This window comes from Bos taurus, chromosome 12 (assembly GCF_002263795.3).
Source record: "Bos taurus isolate L1 Dominette 01449 registration number 42190680 breed Hereford chromosome 12, ARS-UCD2.0, whole genome shotgun sequence".
Classification (NCBI taxonomy): domain Eukaryota; kingdom Metazoa; phylum Chordata; class Mammalia; order Artiodactyla; family Bovidae; genus Bos; species Bos taurus.
In genome coordinates, this window is record NC_037339.1 from 31,138,260 (window position 1) to 31,156,091 (window position 17,832).

A 17,832-nucleotide genomic window follows, 5' to 3' on the forward strand; every position below is an offset into this window, starting at 1 on the left:
AGCCTACAGGGGGCTTAATAGCAAGTGAGTCGTGGTATTTTACAAATTCTCGCTGGTACGATGGGCGTGTCCCATTGCACCTCCCAAATCATCAAAAATATCATCCGTGCTTCCATGAAAGAAACGGCAGATTAAGAGAAATATATCTTGTCCCTTACCTGGATCATTCTGTGACACTTCGATGATAATTTTTAAACAGCCCTCGAGGCCACTAAAGTGCCCAGAGGATGAGGTTATCAGAGCTTTAAACTCAAGTGTCCACACACAAAATCAAACTGTCCCAATGAACCACCTAAGGGGCAATGCTTGTGTGATGATGAAGAGGGGACCCACCAGTAAAAGCAGTGACTGAGGAAGCAGCTGTACATTTTCTGTACTTTTTTATTTTTGACCCTGTCTTTTTACCAGCTTTCCAGTTCTTCCACAAAAGGGTTGAAAGGGGAGAGGAGGCTGCACGTTTTCAAATTAACAAGCCATCTAGTGGTCAGCAGCCTAGGTTCAAGACTTTCAGTGGGGAGGGAGACCTGGGAACCTCTAATATTTACAAAGAGGGGATCTACATGGTCACCTGCACGGAACGCCACCCCCACTCCTGCCGCCTGGCAACTCGGACTGACCGGTTAGGTCTCTCCTGCATGCTTTTTGCACACTGTGTTAGGTCTGTTAAATACGCCTCCACCGTACACTCAGTGTGGGTGTGTGTCCACCCAGCCCTGTCCAACTCTTTGAGACCCCGTGGATTACAGCCCTTCAAGCTCCTCTGTCCAAGGGATTTCCCAGGCAAAAACACCCGAGTGGGTTGCCATTTCCCACTCCAGGGAATCAACCCAACCCAGGGATCGAACCCAAGTCTCCTGCGTACATTTTTTACTGCTGAGCCACTGGGGAAGCCTGTTACACTCAGCATAACCATAATTAAATACGTGTGTAAGTATGAGTTTTATGCTTTTTTCTCCTGTGACACCAGCAGCCCTGTAGAAACAAGGACTGTGTCTGTCCCATTCACGTGATGTCCCCCAGCATCCAACACAGAGCTTAACTCAGAGAAGGTGCTCTCGAAACCTCCATGGAATGAATGGAAGCCCATCCACACCTCCCCTGACTTTGCCCGGCCCAGAGTGACTGAGCTGGACTCTGGGGTCATAGCATGGGACTCACAGGGCCTTCTGGCCTGGTGGGGAGGAAGCTCTCCACCCACTGCTGGCCAGAAAGAACAGCAAACAGGCCTTCCAAGACACCCACAAACACCACCCTCTGAACCATGCAATGGATAGTCACTCCATCCATCATCCCGCCATATTTTCCTATCTCTGGGACCTCATGCAAAGGAACAGGCCTCAAATGTATCACCTTAATTTTTCTCCCACTAATGTTCTTTCTAACACTTCTACTCTCCTGTAAACGCCTCCACCCCCAAGCCATTGCAGGTCCCTCTGTTGGCTTCACGAGGACTGATGAGCTAAAGCTGGGGGAACCATGGGGACCCCGTCTCAGGGAGAACACAGCCAACACCAAGTGATAACACCCCCTGTACTGAAGAGCCCAGCGCAACCTAATTGCTCTGGGCTTGTCCCCTGCAGGTCCCACGCCTGGGTCAGCATGGGCTTCCACACTGTGCGGTGCCATGACTCTCTCACCGTCAGAACTGCCTCTCAGAGTCATTTCCATTAAAGGAGCATACGTCACCTGCTATGGTGAGAACAAGTCCCCAACCTCCAGATCCAAGATGCCCGTGGCAAAGTGAGCCCTTTACCTGTCCTGTCTTGTCCTAAAGTTGCATATTTTGTTTCAGCAAGTTCTTACTGAGTCTCTTTATTTAGATGTGCCCAGAGAGGGGAGATGATGCTTGGCCAGACTGGAGGGAGGGTGAGGAGACATGTTAGAGCAGGCTGTTTACAGAACCCAGAACATCCAAGTGCTCGGTAAAAACATTCTGACGGTGCAGACACGCTACTGGTATTTTTACACTATGAAGAAAGAAGAAAGTGTTAGTCTGTCAGTCGTGTCTAACTCTTTGCAACTCTATGGACTGTAGCTCACCAGGCTCCTCTGCCCATGGAATTCTCCAAGCAAGAATACTAGAGTGGGTTGCCATTCCCTTCTCCAGGGGATATTCCCGACTCAGGGATCAAATCCGGGTCTCCTGTATTACAAGCAGATTCTTTACCCTTTGAGCCACCAGGAAAGGCTATAGTATACCCAGAAATAGGAATTCTCAGGTGATGCAGTGGTGAAGAACCCGCCTGCCAATGCAGGAGATGCAAGAGATGCAGGTTCAATCCCTGGGTTGGGAAGATCCCCTGGAGGAGGAAATGGCAATCCACTCCAGTATTCTTGCCTGGAAAACTCTATGGACAGAGGAACCTGGTGGGCTATAGTCCATGGGGCTGCAAAGAGTCGGACGCAACTGAGCGAGCACACATACACGCCAAAAAACACCTACATCTGTGATTTTAATACAGAAATAATAACCTGCTTTTAAAGAAGTAAAATAATTTTTGTGATACAAGTGGAGCTTCTGTACCTATAAAGCAACAGCCTCACTATTCCCAGAGAATTTTTTCCTTAGGGGGAGAGAAACCGAAACAATAAGACATCAGCTGTTCATTCTCTGTATAGCCATACGAAATCCTTCTATATAGCTGAGTCTGAATAAAGGAATTTTATTTTCCATAATACATCGTGTCAACATGACACAATCAGAAGGCATATTGACCAAGCAGTATCCTATCATCAGATCAACACTTCAACTGAAAATATTCTCCCCTTTGCTACAACAACTGCAGACCAGTTAGAAAAGTCAATGGGTAAAGCCTGAATATTTGTGCAAAATTACGTAGATCAACATCCTGGTGAGATGTTGTATTTGACATACGAACAACAGAACAGCTTTTCATGAAAATTCAGAGACAAAGAGTCACTAAAAGACTAAGGTTAAGTTTCTAAAATTCTTCTCTTTATATAGCAATGGAGAGGGTGTTCCATACTTTTTTTTTTTTTAACCATTAGCACTAAATCCATGACAGTTTCCTTTGTCATCATACTGATGTCAAAGAAGCTAAGATCTTTATTAACTTATAGGAAGATGATATTCTGGGAGTAGATCTTGCTCAGTACAGTGTTATTAGTTCTCAGCCTGTGACTGAAAGCCCAGGGAAAGAAGGGACGTGGACAGAATCCAGAATGGATTGTAGGGGATCAGGGTGCGGTGTGTGCATAACTAGCATTGTCCCAGAAAGAAGACTCACTCGCTCAGTTCTAAGGCGGTGGATGAACCTAAAGCCTATTATACAGAGTACAGTAAGTCAGAAAGAGAAAGATGAATACTAACACATATATATGGAATCTAGGAAGATGGGACCGACGATCCTATGTGCAAGGCAGCAAAGGAGACACGGATGTAAGGAACAGACTTTTGGACTTAGTGGGAGAAGGAGAGGGTGGGATGATTTGAGAGAAGAGCATTGAAACATATACACTACGAGCCAGCGGGAGTTTGATGAATGATGCAGGGCACCCAAAGCCTGTGCTGTGGGACAACCCGGAGTGATGGGGTGGGGAGGGAGGTGGGGGGGGGTTCAGGATGTGGTGGACACATGTATATCTATGGCTGATTCATACCGATGTATGGCAAAATCCATCACAATATTGTAAAGTAATTAACTTCCAATTAAAATAAGTTAATTTAAAAAAAGGAAGACTCAATCTCAACCTTTATTTTTCAATGACAGTTATTTCAATAAAATGTAATTAACTGGCTTCCATCTGAGTAAGAATGCCTAAGCAACACAGCACAGAGGTTAGGTATATAGGTTTTAAGTGAATTTGAATATCTTTTCATATATTTATGGCCACTGACCACTTTGTTCTTCTATTGTCTAAGTCACCCATTCATATATTTTACCTATTTTTTCAAATTAAGTTGTATTTTTTTCTATTGATTTTCATATTAAAACTTTGTTGCAGCATTTTCATTCAGTCTATCAACCTTCTTAATTCTATGATGTTCATTATTGCAGACAATTTAAAATTTGTATGTAGTTAAATCTTTTTTTTTAAAGGTTTCCAGGTTTTATATCATGTTCAGGAAGGCCTTCCCTATTCCCAAATTTTAAACTATTTCAATTATTTTATTATCAGAAAAGATATGCTTAAAAATATACTATTAAAGTTGTCCATTATGTTGTTCAACGTAATTTTTTAAAAATTCACAAAATTAAAATCGTACATACACATTTGTGCTAAAAAACAAGTTCTCTCTTCTGATAAAGTGCCACACTCTATTTTTTCCCCCCCTAATTATGTTTTTTCTTTCTTTCTTTCTTCTTGCAGCCAGGAAGCTCTGAGTCCAGTTTTATCAGGCTCTTCTCTTTTTTATTACTTGGATTTTTAATCCTCTGGGCCCTTTACTGCATGCTACCTTGTATCTTTGCTGAAATCAGAAAGTGATTACAAAATAAACAAATCAGAAAATGATTAAACAAATAAAGAGAAAGTGATTAAGTGATTTTAAAAGTCTATTATATTTAATTTAAACTTTTTTGGGTCATTTGTTTCTTAACCCATCTTTTAAAAAAAATATTGCTTTATTTCAGCTGCACCGAGTCTAACTGCAGCACACAGGCTCTTTAGCTGTGGCATGTGGGACCTAGTGCCTTGACCAGGGACAGAACCTGGGCCCCCTGCACTCGGAGCACAGAATCTTAGCCACTGGACCACCAGGGAAGTCCCTCTTAATCCATCTTACAATGACTTCCTGGTCTGCTAGAATTAACTGACAGCCAGCGGATAAGATTACAGATCTCTTGTTCTCACTCTAATTGTTGTTCAGTCACTCAGTTGTGTCCAACTCTCTGACCCCATGGACATCAGCACACGAGGCTTCCCTGTGCTTCACTATTTCCCCGAGTTTGCCCAGACTCATGTCAACTGAGTCAGTGATGCCATCCGACCATCTCATCCTCTGTCATCCCCTTCTTCTCCTGCTTTCAATCTTTCCCAGCATCAGGGTCTTCTCAGATGAGTCCGTTCTTTGCACCAGGTGGCCAAACACTTCAGCTTCAGCATCAGTCCTTCCAGTGAATATTCAAGGTTGACTTCCTTTAGGATTGACTTGTTTAATCTCCTTGCTGTCCAAGGGACACTCTAATTATTAGTGTACAATTCTGTTTACCTTATTGTGACTGTTCTAATTATTCTTGAATCTAAGTCACCTATGGCTTAAAGCAAGTGTTTAAAATGTTTCCTGAATAAACAAACCAGAAAAAAGTTACTCACAGAAAAAACTCAGATCAGAAATCTAGGTTAAAAGAAACAGCCCAAGCATTCCCCGGGCATGTTCTATTGTGGGTACATGTTGCATTTGAAGACATGGATGACAGTAATTGAACAGTTGACCCAAAGACACAAGAGCTTGCCATCATTAGCCTGGAATCACCAAGGGAAAGAAGTGACACATCACAGTTTAGAAATACCAGCATGAGTTAAAACAAGGGTTGGTGTTACCCAAGTAATTAGAATAACCCAAATACCCTACAGTCCCAAGAAACCCAATTATTTGGAATTTAACTGTAATTTGCATGCCTGCCTTCTGCTTTTTAATTAGCCTGATGACAGAACAAGGCAATGGGAAAGCTGATTTGGTATTAGGAACTACATTTTATTTAAATGAAAAATTCATACCTATAGGATAAATGCAAAGTTAAAATTCAGTAATAAAATGTATCTTTTAATCATAATTTTTAAATTGTTATTAAATTAGGTGTTGGAGTGAGATGCAAGTTAGAAGAGAATGTCCTGAAATCTCTCATCTTCTGCTCTATTTTCCCAATCCACACTTTCCCCAGATGAGTCCATTTCACAGGGGCCACAGCCAAGGATTTACACAGAGGCTGGGGTGGGGTCCTCCACCTAGCAAATGGTGGTAATTAACTCTTGTTCTAAACACCTTAACACCTCCTCCTTGTCAATAATGGGAAAATGTATAAGAAGTTTTATGTCTTTGGAAAATCAAATGCAGAGCCTTATGTGTATTAAGTTATGTGCTATGTGCTCAGTTGTGCGCTCTTTGTGACCCCATGGACTGTAGCCCACCAGACTCCTCTGTCCGTGGGATTTCCCAGGCAAGGATATTGGAGTGGGTGCCATTTCCTTCTCCAGAGGATCTTCCTGACCCAGGGATTGAACATTGGCAGGCAGATTCTTTACCACTGAGCCACCTGGGAAGCCCAGGAATTTACTAGAAATGCAATTTCTGAGGCTTCACCCCAGACCCACTGAATAAGTCACTCAGGACGAGAGCCAGTAATCTTTTCTAACAAGCTCTACAGGTAGTTTTGAGGCACTAAAATTTGATAAACACAGGTCTACAGGATTTATTCAACAACTGTATTTTAACTCACTGTAGGCTTGTCTACTTTATTTTCTATTTAAACCCAAACCAAACATGTTAAGAAACTGGAACTAAAAGAGAGTCATAGGTCGTGTGACATTCATTCACTGATTTGTTGATTCATCCGACTGTTAACGAATAGATGCTAAGTAGCCACTGGGAGTTAGTCACTGAGGCGACTGCAGGATCAGGGATACTGGGCTAAATAAATGGGACAAGGTCACCGTCCCCGGGAGCTTTCCCTCCACTGAGGAAGAAAAAACCAAACAGGTCAATTTACATGTCCCCAGCTGGGAGGGACTGGGGGCAGGAGGAGAAGGAAACGACGGAGGATGAGATGTCTGGATGGCATCACTAACTCGATGGACGTGAGTCTGGGTGAACTCCGGGAGATGGTGATGGACAGGGAGGCCTGGCGTGCTGCGATTCATGGGGTCGCAAAGAGTCGGACACGACTGAGCGACTGAACTAAACTGAACTGAGAGGGGATTATGAGGTGATGCTCCACTGAAGTGATCAGGGAAATGCAAATTAAAATAACACTGAAATATAATTTCACTCCCATTAAATGGACACTTTTTTTTTTTAAATGATAAGTATCTATTCTTATCAGCGATATGGGTGGAAATGAAGCCTTTGAAAAGGAATCCAGTCATATCCATTAACACATCAAGCACAGCCATCCCACTCCTGGGGATCAATCTTGTAGAAAGAATGTCACCTGTTCAAGGACATGTACCGAAGCATCAGTTAATAGTGGCAAATGCCAGTTACAAAGTGAATGCCTGCCGGTAGGGGAATGTCTGAATAGATCATGGTATAGCCACACTAGGCAACCAGTGGAAAACAGCCACGCACTGACTTTGAGGGCAGCTCTATGACGTGCCTTCAGTAAGGAAAGTGACATGTAGAAAAATGTATAGGACTTCCCTGGTGGTCCAGTGGTTAAGACTCCGCCTTCTAAAGCAGGGGATGTGGGTTTGATCCCTGGTCAGGAAGCTAAGATCCCACATGCCTCTTGGCCAAAAAAAACCAAACAAACAAAACATAAAACATAAGTAGTATTGCAACACATTCAATAAAGACTTTAAAAATGGTCCACATCAAAAAAAAAAAAATAGGTACAATGCAATTTTACTTTTAGGAACCAGGCCCATCTATGTGTACATATCGCTGGTACATGAGCACAGGAGCATAGAAGAATAACATGGAGGAATGAACACCGTCAGAGGTGAACCATCTAACGTGGATTCAGGCTCAAGACCCAGGCTCCCTCACTCTGAGTATCTTCCTACAAGTAGTGCAGAAGATGAGGCTAAGCCACATGCTGGATGCTTGGACATCCTGAAGGCAAACACGCATGCGTGAGACACGGGAGGAGAAGGCAGGCGGGGGCCACATCCAGCAGCTTCAGCTGCTGACAAGCACCTTCACGTGTCACACCTTTACATCAGTTGAGTCCCCTGCATCTGTCACTAGCTTCCCAGGTCAGGAGGGGCACTGGCTTTGCTGGCCTGGACACGGCAAGCACAACATGACTCTGGAGCCAGCCTTCTGCCATAGCTGCTGATCCCTGCATCCCGGCCTGGATGGAACCAGCCTGGAATGTGCAGGGGGACAGAACCCCTACATCCCTGTTGAGGCAGCAGTGTTCCCCCAGGGACCACGTGATCACTCCCGGGTTGCAGAGTCTGTAGCTAGCTCCTACCATCCTTCCAGTGATAGATTTCATCAGCACCTGCTTCCCTAAGCAAAATGAGCCTAAATGAGCTTGACCCTTTTTTTTTTTTTTGGCACTGGAATCTGTGATTTGATGGGTTACCAGTCACTAGGAGGAGTAAGAAGGAGTTTTAAGAATTTAAACACAGGAATAGATGAAAGTGCCTTGCGAATCGTGGTACTATTATTACCACTAATATTAAAAGCCACCGGAAAGACATCTGTCATCCCGTCTAAACAGCTGATGTACCCAGAGGCTCTCAGAAAAAGCTCTCCACTGCAGTTTCTCTGCAGCATGAGTCTTACCAGCCGGTGTGGATGTGGATTTCGGTGCCGGAAGCAAACTCCTGCGGGGTGTTGTCGCGCTGGAGGAAATTGGAGGGGCTGCCCGGCCAGCCCCCTTGGGTGTGTCTTTGGCAGGGAGAGCTGCCTTTAGAGGTGGCTGGTCTTCAGTTCCAAAGGATGAACCTGCAGGAGGCAGACTGTGCGTTAATGACAGTGTCATGAAAAACGGGTAGACCCCCTTGCTGGGCACCACCACCTATCTATCCCTGAAGCCTCCACCTGCATCAGAACTTGACCCAACTCCTGATGAGTGGCCTTGAAAAGCATTTCTCTGGGATGAGGTGTGGAAAAAGAGGTTGCCTTCAGTCACTGCAGGGAAGTCTGTCCTCCAAACCCACATGCCACAGGCTCCACCAAAGCCAAGAACAGCTTCGCCCACTGAAGATTTTACACACACACACACGCACACGCATGCACACACAATTTGCTTTTCTGGATGTGCAGCTGCATACACAGGCTTCCCAGATGGTTCAGTGGTAAAGAACCCACCTGCCAATGCAGGAGACACAGGTTTGATCCCTGGGTCAGGAAGAGCCCCTGGAGAAGGAAATGGCAACCCACTCTAGTATTCTTGCCTGGAAAATCCCACGGACAGAGGAGCCTTGTGGGTGATAGTCCATAGGATCACAAGAGTCGGACATGACTGAACAACTAAACAACAAGCTGTACACACATATGATAAGCATTCATTTTATAACTGTCAGAGGATGAGCAACACTTTTCTGAAAACCAATGTAAGTGTCCCAGAGGAGATGAGAGTAAGGACACACACACGTACACCGCTGGTCCAGAAGAGGATTCAGGGCTCCCTGAAACCCAGCTCATTTCATCTTCAGAATAAGGGCCTTTGGATAAAGGGAGATGGGTGAGAAGCATGCAGGCAGAGAATCCCCTTGAAATTCACGAAGCTTTTGATCTGACAAGCCGAGGCTTCATCAAACTAAGGGGGCTACCCTAGTGGCTCAGTGGTAAAAAACCTGCCTGTCAATGCAGGAGATGCAAATTCCATCCCTAGGTCTGAAGATCCCCTGGAAAAGGAAATGGCAACCCACTCCAGGATTCTTGCCTGGAAAATCCCAAGGACAGAGGAGCCTGGCAGGCTATAGTCCATGGGGTTGCAAAGAGTCAGACACGACTGAGCAACTAAACAGCAGCAACAGCATCAAATTAAGAGGACCCTGCATTAGAGCCCAGTTTATTGCAAAGGCAGAAGATGTCTATTGGTCATTTCAGTTTTCTATTCAACATAGAAACAGGCTCTGTGTCAACAGAATAGCTTCTTTATGATGGGCTGCTCTGAAGACAGGGCATACTGGGATTTGTGTCAGATTTAAATGCCAGAATGGTCGTGGCCCATTTTTTCTCCTCTATAAATTTTTAAACCTACTATGCTGGCTATATGTGTAATCTCTTAAAGACAATATATGACACCACCATCTATTCCTATTAAAGGATAAATCTTCTAAATGCACCTCTGAGTAACAGCTGCAAAGACTAATCTACCAAATTAAATAGAAAGCCTGAATATACTGAGTTTACTGCCTGTTGGGATGAAAACTATCCAGTTAGGAACGTGACTGTCTACCATGGAAAATACACACTGACAGCTGGAAGATATATATGTAATTGTAGTGAAAGATTAAAGTTTTTGTTTCTATCATTTTAAAAGGATAGCCCTAACATTCTATGCAGATAGGGCCTGCATCAAAATGATAACATTATTAAAATGGCTTTAGTGTTCAAATGTTCAGGAGTTTAATTCAACCCCTCAGAGTAAGAGATGGCTGCTTTCCTCCCTCTGAAGACCTGAAAGTCTGTTTAAAATGAGTGAAATCTGTTTTGTCTCTTAACAAAACAGTATTTAGGAAGGAAGAATAAAGACTGCTATTTCCTAACACAGAACCTATGCCCTATAGTTCTCTGAAGGTCCTGTGTAAGGTTTTAAATAGTTCTAAACAGGGCTATCACTTTGCCAACAAAGGTCCATGTTGTCAAAGCTATGGTTTTTCCAGTAGTCATGTACGGATGTGAGAGTTGGATCATAAAGAAGCTGAGTGCCGAAGAATTGATGCTTCTGAACTGTGGTGCTGGAGAAGACTCTTGAGAGTCCCTTGGACTGCAAGGAGATCAGACCAGTCCATCCTAAAGGAGATCAGCCCTGAATATTCACTGGAAGGACTGATGCTGAAGCTCTAATTTTTTGGCCAAGTGATGCAAAAAGTCAACTTATTGGAAAAGACCCTGATGTTGGGAAAGATTGAGGGCAGGAGAAGGCGGTGACAAAGGATGAGATGGTTGGATGGCATCAATGACTCAATGGATATGAGTTTGATCAAACTCTTGGAGATGGTGAAGGACCAGGAAGTCTGGCATGCTGCAGTCCATGGGGTCACAAAGAGTCAGACATGACTTGGGAACTGAACAAAAACAACGAAAGACAGGGATAGGAAATACATTTGATTCACACAAACAGTACAAAGATGATGAAACTCCACTGAAAGGAGGCACACTGTACCCTGAATTTCAGATTTAAAAGTAAGCACAGGAGCAGAAAAAATGAAACCAGACCACTGCCACACAGTACACAAAAATCAGGTCAAAATGTATTAAAGACCTGAATACAAGACCTGAAACCATGAAACTCCTAGAAGAAAGCACAGGCAGTACACACTCTGTGACCCCGGTCTTAGCAGTATCGATCCACAAATGTCTCTTCAGGGAAGGGAAACAAAAGCAAAAATAAACAAACAAGATGATATCAAACTACAAAGCTTCTGCACAGCGAAGGAAACCATCAATAAAATTAGGAGACAACCTACCAAATGGGAGAAGATATTTGCAAATAATATATCCAATAATGAGTTAATATCCAAAATATTTAAAGAACTCATACAACTCAACAACCCTATTAAAAATACGCAGAGGAGCTGAATAGACATTTTTACAAAGAAAATATATAGATGGCCAACAGAGGCAAGAAAAAACTTTCAACATCACTAAATTCACATGGAATTAGCTAATGTTCAGCCTCCTGCTGACATACTGCCAGAATAATCTACCTACTGAAAACTGCACTGGAAGTTGAACATCAAATCTTTCACACGGCATCTTTTATTTAACAGTTTATTAAATATTCTTAAGAAGGGGAATATTTTGTATCAGAGTTCAAATACCCTTTTATCAAATCCTTTTGTGCTCGGTATTATTCTCTTACATGAAATTTATAATTCAGTGAACATCTCAATTTGCCTGTTATCCAGGCTGGGAAGTAATTCATCTGTTTGAAGTATGAAGTGTCAAGGAAGCTTTGTACTCCCCTTTGAGAGAAGTCTTGAATTACCAAAAAAATAAAATGAAACAAGATAATATAATAAAATAAAACTGAACTCCCTTCTTGTCCATTATTGTGGGAGACAGTTGGCAGTAGCGAATACCCCTCTTTGAAAACCAGCTGAAGTTGACCAGCACTTAAAGACACTTTATTGAGTACATGACAAGTCTTCTGAATTTGCAAAGGGCTGCTGAATTCTGTAACTGCTCTAGTATTTGACAACAATGCAGACAATATCAAACCACTGCTCGATAAAAGGAGAAAGCAACTGGAAATGAACCATGGCTGTGTGAGCCAGAGATGCTCCTGAGGACCCAGCCAGTGGGAGTGGTCCACGCGTGTAACTAGCCATCCCATTCTCAACCAGCCCGAGTCTCCTGCAGTGGATAAGCATGCACGAATGATGAGTCTGAGTAGATGTGGGCCTGCACCATGGACAGAGGAGGATGTGTGAAAATTCAGGCCAGACAAGGCGGCACTGCAAGAATAAAAGTCCCTGGAAGGATCTGAGACACCAGGAGGAGGAAGGGTAGATTTACAGGAGCCCTGAGAGCACCCCACAAAGTGATGAGTGTGTCCCCCCAACCTGCTGCAAAGGATGATTCTGACCATGACTGCAGCCAGGGTTTCCGATCCATATCCCTACATCACTTACTGGGAATGTGGATAGCTGAAGCTGAGCTTTAAAAGAAGAAAAGAATGGATTGAGAGATGAACATCAACTAGACTAGAATGAGGTTGGGAAGACTGTACAAAAATAGCAAATCTGTTATTAATACCATGAAGGCATTACAGCCAAACTTGAAGAAACATCTTTCTTTGATTCTGAGTATTTATCTGTATTATAATGATAAATCTTCACTGATTTTTTTAAACAATCCCAAGCAATCAAGTTGTATAATGTTCTGGCTGCACAATTGCTTCACTGATGCATATTTCATTGACTTAGCCGTATTTATCACTTGGCAGCAAAATTTAGTTTAATTATTAAAGTACCAACTGAATGTTTTATTTCCTGCCTCCCACATATTTTAACTCAGGTGTATGCTTTATTTCTCACTGAAGTGCTAAGGTAAACCTGCTAGCTTATCATTTCAGCAAAGATGTATCTTTGTCTGAATGAAGAAGATCAAGACTCTGTGGCAGGCTCTGCCCTGGGCAGGGGGCGCCTGACAGACATGGTCCTGTCTTCACACCACTTACATTCCAGTGGGGGGACATCCAGACCCAAACAGGTACAGATAAACAAGATCATCTCTAACTGCCACCAGTTATGAAAGAAACACAGGAGCAGGAGAAACTCAAGGGTGAAGGAGGGGACATCACTTTAAGTGGAGAGGCTGGGCAACAGGGAATGTCTAAAGTAAACATTTCCCTCTGCTGCACACTAGCCCCCACCCTCCTTTATTACTATTTTTTTTTAACCTTTGTTTTCTCAACCGAAGCCATCCCCCCAGGGAACAAGCATTTTATTTACTTATTTAAACTTTTTATTTTGTATTGGAATATAGACCAATTAGGGGCTTCCCTGACAGCTCAGTTGGTAAAGAATTGCCTGCCATGCAGGAGACCCCAACTCAATTCCCGGGTCGGGAAGATCTGCTGGAGAAAGGATAGGCTACCCAATCCAGTATTCTTGGGCCTCCCTTGTGGCTCAGCTGGTAAAGAATATGCCTGCAGTGCGGGAGACCTGAGTTCGATCCCTGAGTTGGGAAGATCCCCTGGAGAAGGGAAGGGCTAGCCACTCCAGTTTTCTGGCCTGAAGAATTCCATGAACTGTATAGTCCATGGGGTTGCAAAGAGTCGGACACGACTGAGCGACTTTCACTTTCATAAACCAATTAACAATGACAGTTTCAGGTGGATAGTGAAGGGATTCAGCCATACATATACATGTATCCAGTCTCCCCCAAACTCCTCTCCCATCCAGGTTGCCATATAACACTGAGCACAGATCCCTGTGTACAGTAGTTCCTTGTTGGTTATTCATTTTAAATATAGCAGTGTGCACATGTCCATTCCAAACTCCCTAACTATCCCTTCCCACCATCCTCCCCCCAGCAGCCGTAAGTTCACTAAGTCTGTGAGTCTCTTTCTGTTTTTTAAGGGAGTTCATTTGTAACATGTCTTTTTAGATTCCTCACATAAGGGATGTCATTTGATATTTATCCTTCTCTGACTTACTTAACTCAGTATGACCATCTTTTTGATTATTAATGATCATCATTGCTCTTGAAACTTAGAATTGAAGTGTCGGAACCCTCCTGACTCTCTCCCTTTTATCAACCAATTCAAGGCAGTGTGCTTCCATTTCCATTACAGACTCCAGATTTATACCCCTTGTCTGCCCACGTCAGTCCCTTAGCACCTGTTGGGGACACAGTGGTAGGGCCCTACCCTTCCCCTCCCACCCCCTTCAACGCTCCCTCGTTCAGTGCATCCCCTCCCTATACTTCTACCAGATTTTCCAAGTAAATTCCAAAGTTGTCTTTCTGGTACTCCAAAGAGAAAATGAAAGTCGCTCAGTCATGTCTGACTCTTTGCAATCCCATGGACTGTGTCCATGGAGTTCTCCACGCAAGCATTCTGGAGTGGGTAGCCTTTCCCTTCTCCAGGGGATCTTCCCAACCCAGGGATCGAACTCAGGTCTCCCGCATTGCGGGCAGATTCTTTACCAGCTGAGCCACAAGGGAAGCCTAAGAATACTGGAATGGGTAGCCTATCCTTTCTCCAGCGGATCTTCCCGACCCAGCAATTGAACTCAGGTCTCCTGCATTGCAGACAGATTTTTTACCAACTGAGCCATCAGGGAAGCCCTTCTGGTACTCTAATTCTTCCACTATCTGGTCCCACCATATTTTTCTGACAGTTCGACTGCAAACTCCAGGCAGGCAGGATTCCGCACTGTGACTTCCTGTTCTACTATCAACAAGGCTGTGCTGGAGAAGTACTTGCTGTATGGATGAAGGACGGACTAAGTGCAAACCTATCCCATGGGGACAGTGCTTCCCTTCGTAGCCAATTCCTTTTCTCCATTTCTGAGCCCAGAGATGCTCTAAAAGCTTCGCACTTTCCTCAACAGCTCCCATGAACACAGACATACTAAGCATGGCCAAGGTGGGGGGGAGGAATTTGTGGTTTAAAAGGTGTCAACTGGCTGTGATGTAGTAAGGTGCTTTTCAAACATTTTTAAAACAATATGCAGAAAAATAAACATCAGAATTTAACAGTTTTGGGGTCCTTTGCCCAAGCATCCCACCCCTCTCCCCGAGAGTGTACTGTTTACCTATTATTTTTACTCTGTATCATTTCAGTTCTTGCTTCGGTCTCATCTTAAGCATTCATCTCGGGGTTTGATAAAGTTTGAGAGGATAATAGTTAAATGTTAAGATGGCCTAGATTCAAAGCCTGGACAAGAGGTTCACTCTCTCTCTGTTTCATTTCTTCAGCTGTAAAAGGGAGGATAACAGTGGATATCATCACAGTTATTGCTTTAAAGGAGTTACTATTATACATATTTAGACTAAAGTGCTTAGAATAGTATTGGACACATCTAAGCCCTCAGTAAAGGCAACACTGACCCTATGCCCACTAAGCCAACACTGAGCCTCATTCAAAGCATATTAGTCTCATCAGGCTACTGCCTCTTGTTTTTCTTCCAACCACCAACATCTCATGGCTTCACGTCTCTCCAACACAATGACTGGGGTCTAGCTCTGAAGAGGTACCTCTAAAGAATCGTGCTCCTTTATCCATCTCTCCCCAGTAACCGAAGTCCTAAGGAAAGAAGGAAAAACACGCGGCACGCCTCTCACTCCTCCCACCTCACCTAGAGCAAGTGTGTCGCTGCTGTTCTTTAGTTTCTCAGTCGTGTCCGCTCTTCATGACCCCATGGCCTGCGGCCCGCTAGGCTCCTCTTGTCCATGGAATTCTCCAGGCAAGAATACTGGAGAGAGTTGTAGTTTCCTTCTCCAAGGAATCTCCCCGATCCAAAGATCAAACCCATGTCTCCTGCACTGGCAGGTGAATTCTTTACACTGAGCCACCCGGGAAGCCCAGAGCAAGTGTTGACTTCTCACTAATCCAAGGCTGGCCTGCGTATCTTCCTCAGTACAGTCTTCCAGGAGTCCAGTAAGTGGTTCCAGGAGACATCACCTACACCGCCTCACCATGAGGCGGCAGGATGCAGTTCTGTGGGTCAGTGTGGGGCGAAGAGGGTTCACCAGGTCCACAGGAATTCTCTGGATTCCTGCTGCAGAGTTCCTCTTCCTGAGCTCTTCCATCAGAGCCCTGACAGCAAGTCTTAAGAGTAGTAATAATAAGAGCACCATGTAGCACAGTCATGGACTCCACAGGTTCCGCCCAAACTCAAGACTGGATTTGAACCTTCCTAGTAACATTCTCCTTAAAATGTTAACTCATTCAGCCTCTTTAATGATGTAGTTTATTTATTTATTTACCCTATGTCATTAGCTTAGCCTGAGACTTCAATGAGATAATGCACATCACTTCGTAAAACGCCTGGTACTCAATAAACGTTAGCTGTCATCCACGGCGTGTGCACCAACATCATCAAAAGCAGCCCTGTTTCATCAGCTGTCATTTCTTCAAGAGCCCCCTCTGTCCCATGTGCCACCTGGCTTTGTGAAATCCTGTTCCATGCAAGCCCTATGAAAATACCCTCAAGACATCTCTCCCCTGACACACCAGACCAATCAAGGAAGCAGATGATATCTGCAAGCAGCAGATGCCGACAATGCCAGCCACCTCTACCTTCACAGGTTCCCAGGGCTTCAGTCGGTAGCTGGCACAGTGACCCAGGGCTAGGCATTCTTTTCCCCCAAATTTCCTTCTTTTGACAATGATCACAACTAAATTGTCACAGAAGAGAACAAGAAACACCTCTGTCCCCGCTTCTTACTCCCCACCCAGACATTCCAGGAAAACCTTCCTGGAATCCATTCTAACATATAGCAAAGAGGGTCTTCTTTCTTAAGTTTGCTCAGGAACTGGGGAAATATGGGTGCAGCTCAACTGGTTAAGTGAGGTTCATAGTGCAGGGACACGAATGGTAAAGGCAGGGTGGGTCTGTGTGAGTGGTACCATTCCCTCCCATCTGTGACACCCTGAGACATGGGCCAGCCTTCCCGTCCTCCGTAGCCTCATTAAATGCCATCTTCTCTATAACATCTTCTCTCAATTTCCTGCTAAGTAACAGACTCTAAGAGAGACCAAGCTGGTTATCAAAGTGAGCAAAGGTTGGGGTGATCAGACCATCTCTCTTAAGATCATAGATATAATCGCAGAGGGTAAAAGCCAGCATCTCCCAGCCCAGGGCATGTGAACTCCCAGCACATAAGTGACTGAAAGTTTCCTTTTGATCTAAGAAATTCTCCTTAATATTTACCAAGTCACATTCCCAAAGGAGAGAGCATGGTTAGTGACTGATGCAGGTTAGTGACTTAAAAGATCAAGGGCTAATACGGTTTTTCAAGAGACTTTTGAGTAATTAAAAGCAATCTCTTACCATTCCTCTTTTATATCAATTAGACCAGTTATCATAAATCCCTTTTCCCTACCTGAAGTTCTTAAAAGCTTGAGCCCTCACTCGTGAAGACTCTGGTTCATCACTGTGTGAATCTTTTAGGAGTTAAAACCTTGGGGAAAATATTTAAACTGGAGCATTTTAATTATATGCTTAATATAGGAGTTGTTAAAAGATAAGAGCATCTGATTTGAACTCAATTTAAATTCTGCTAAAGTTATTAATATGGTACAAGAAATTATAGAAATGATCAAGGACTTACCTACCAGTTTTTATTAACAGACCAATAAGAAAGGTTAGTTGTTCCATTTCCATAACTTGGATTTCGGGCTCTACTATAGTTTGCTTTTTGTGTCGTAGGCCTGTTTAATTAATTGTTCCAAAACATCTGAGGGTTGTGTGTTAGTCACTCAGTTGTGTCAGACTCTTTGCGACCCCATGTACTAGCGCACACCAGGCTTCCCTGTTCCTCACCGTCTCCCGGAGTTTGCTCAAACTCAT

The 17,832-nt window shown here is 43.8% G+C and overlaps 1 protein-coding gene across 3 annotated transcripts in view; it reads right to left on the reverse strand.

Moving 5' to 3' along the window:
- The window catches only part of MTUS2 (microtubule associated scaffold protein 2), a 399,745-nt gene that overhangs the window by 138,407 nt on the left and 243,506 nt on the right, over positions 1-17,832 (reverse strand). For all 3 annotated transcript variants that reach the window (XM_059892233.1, XM_025000067.2, XM_025000066.2), the window contains one exon: positions 8,417-8,578. In XM_059892233.1, coding sequence (XP_059748216.1) covers positions 8,417-8,578 — 162 coding nt within the window. The remainder of the gene's footprint in view (positions 1-8,416; positions 8,579-17,832) is intronic.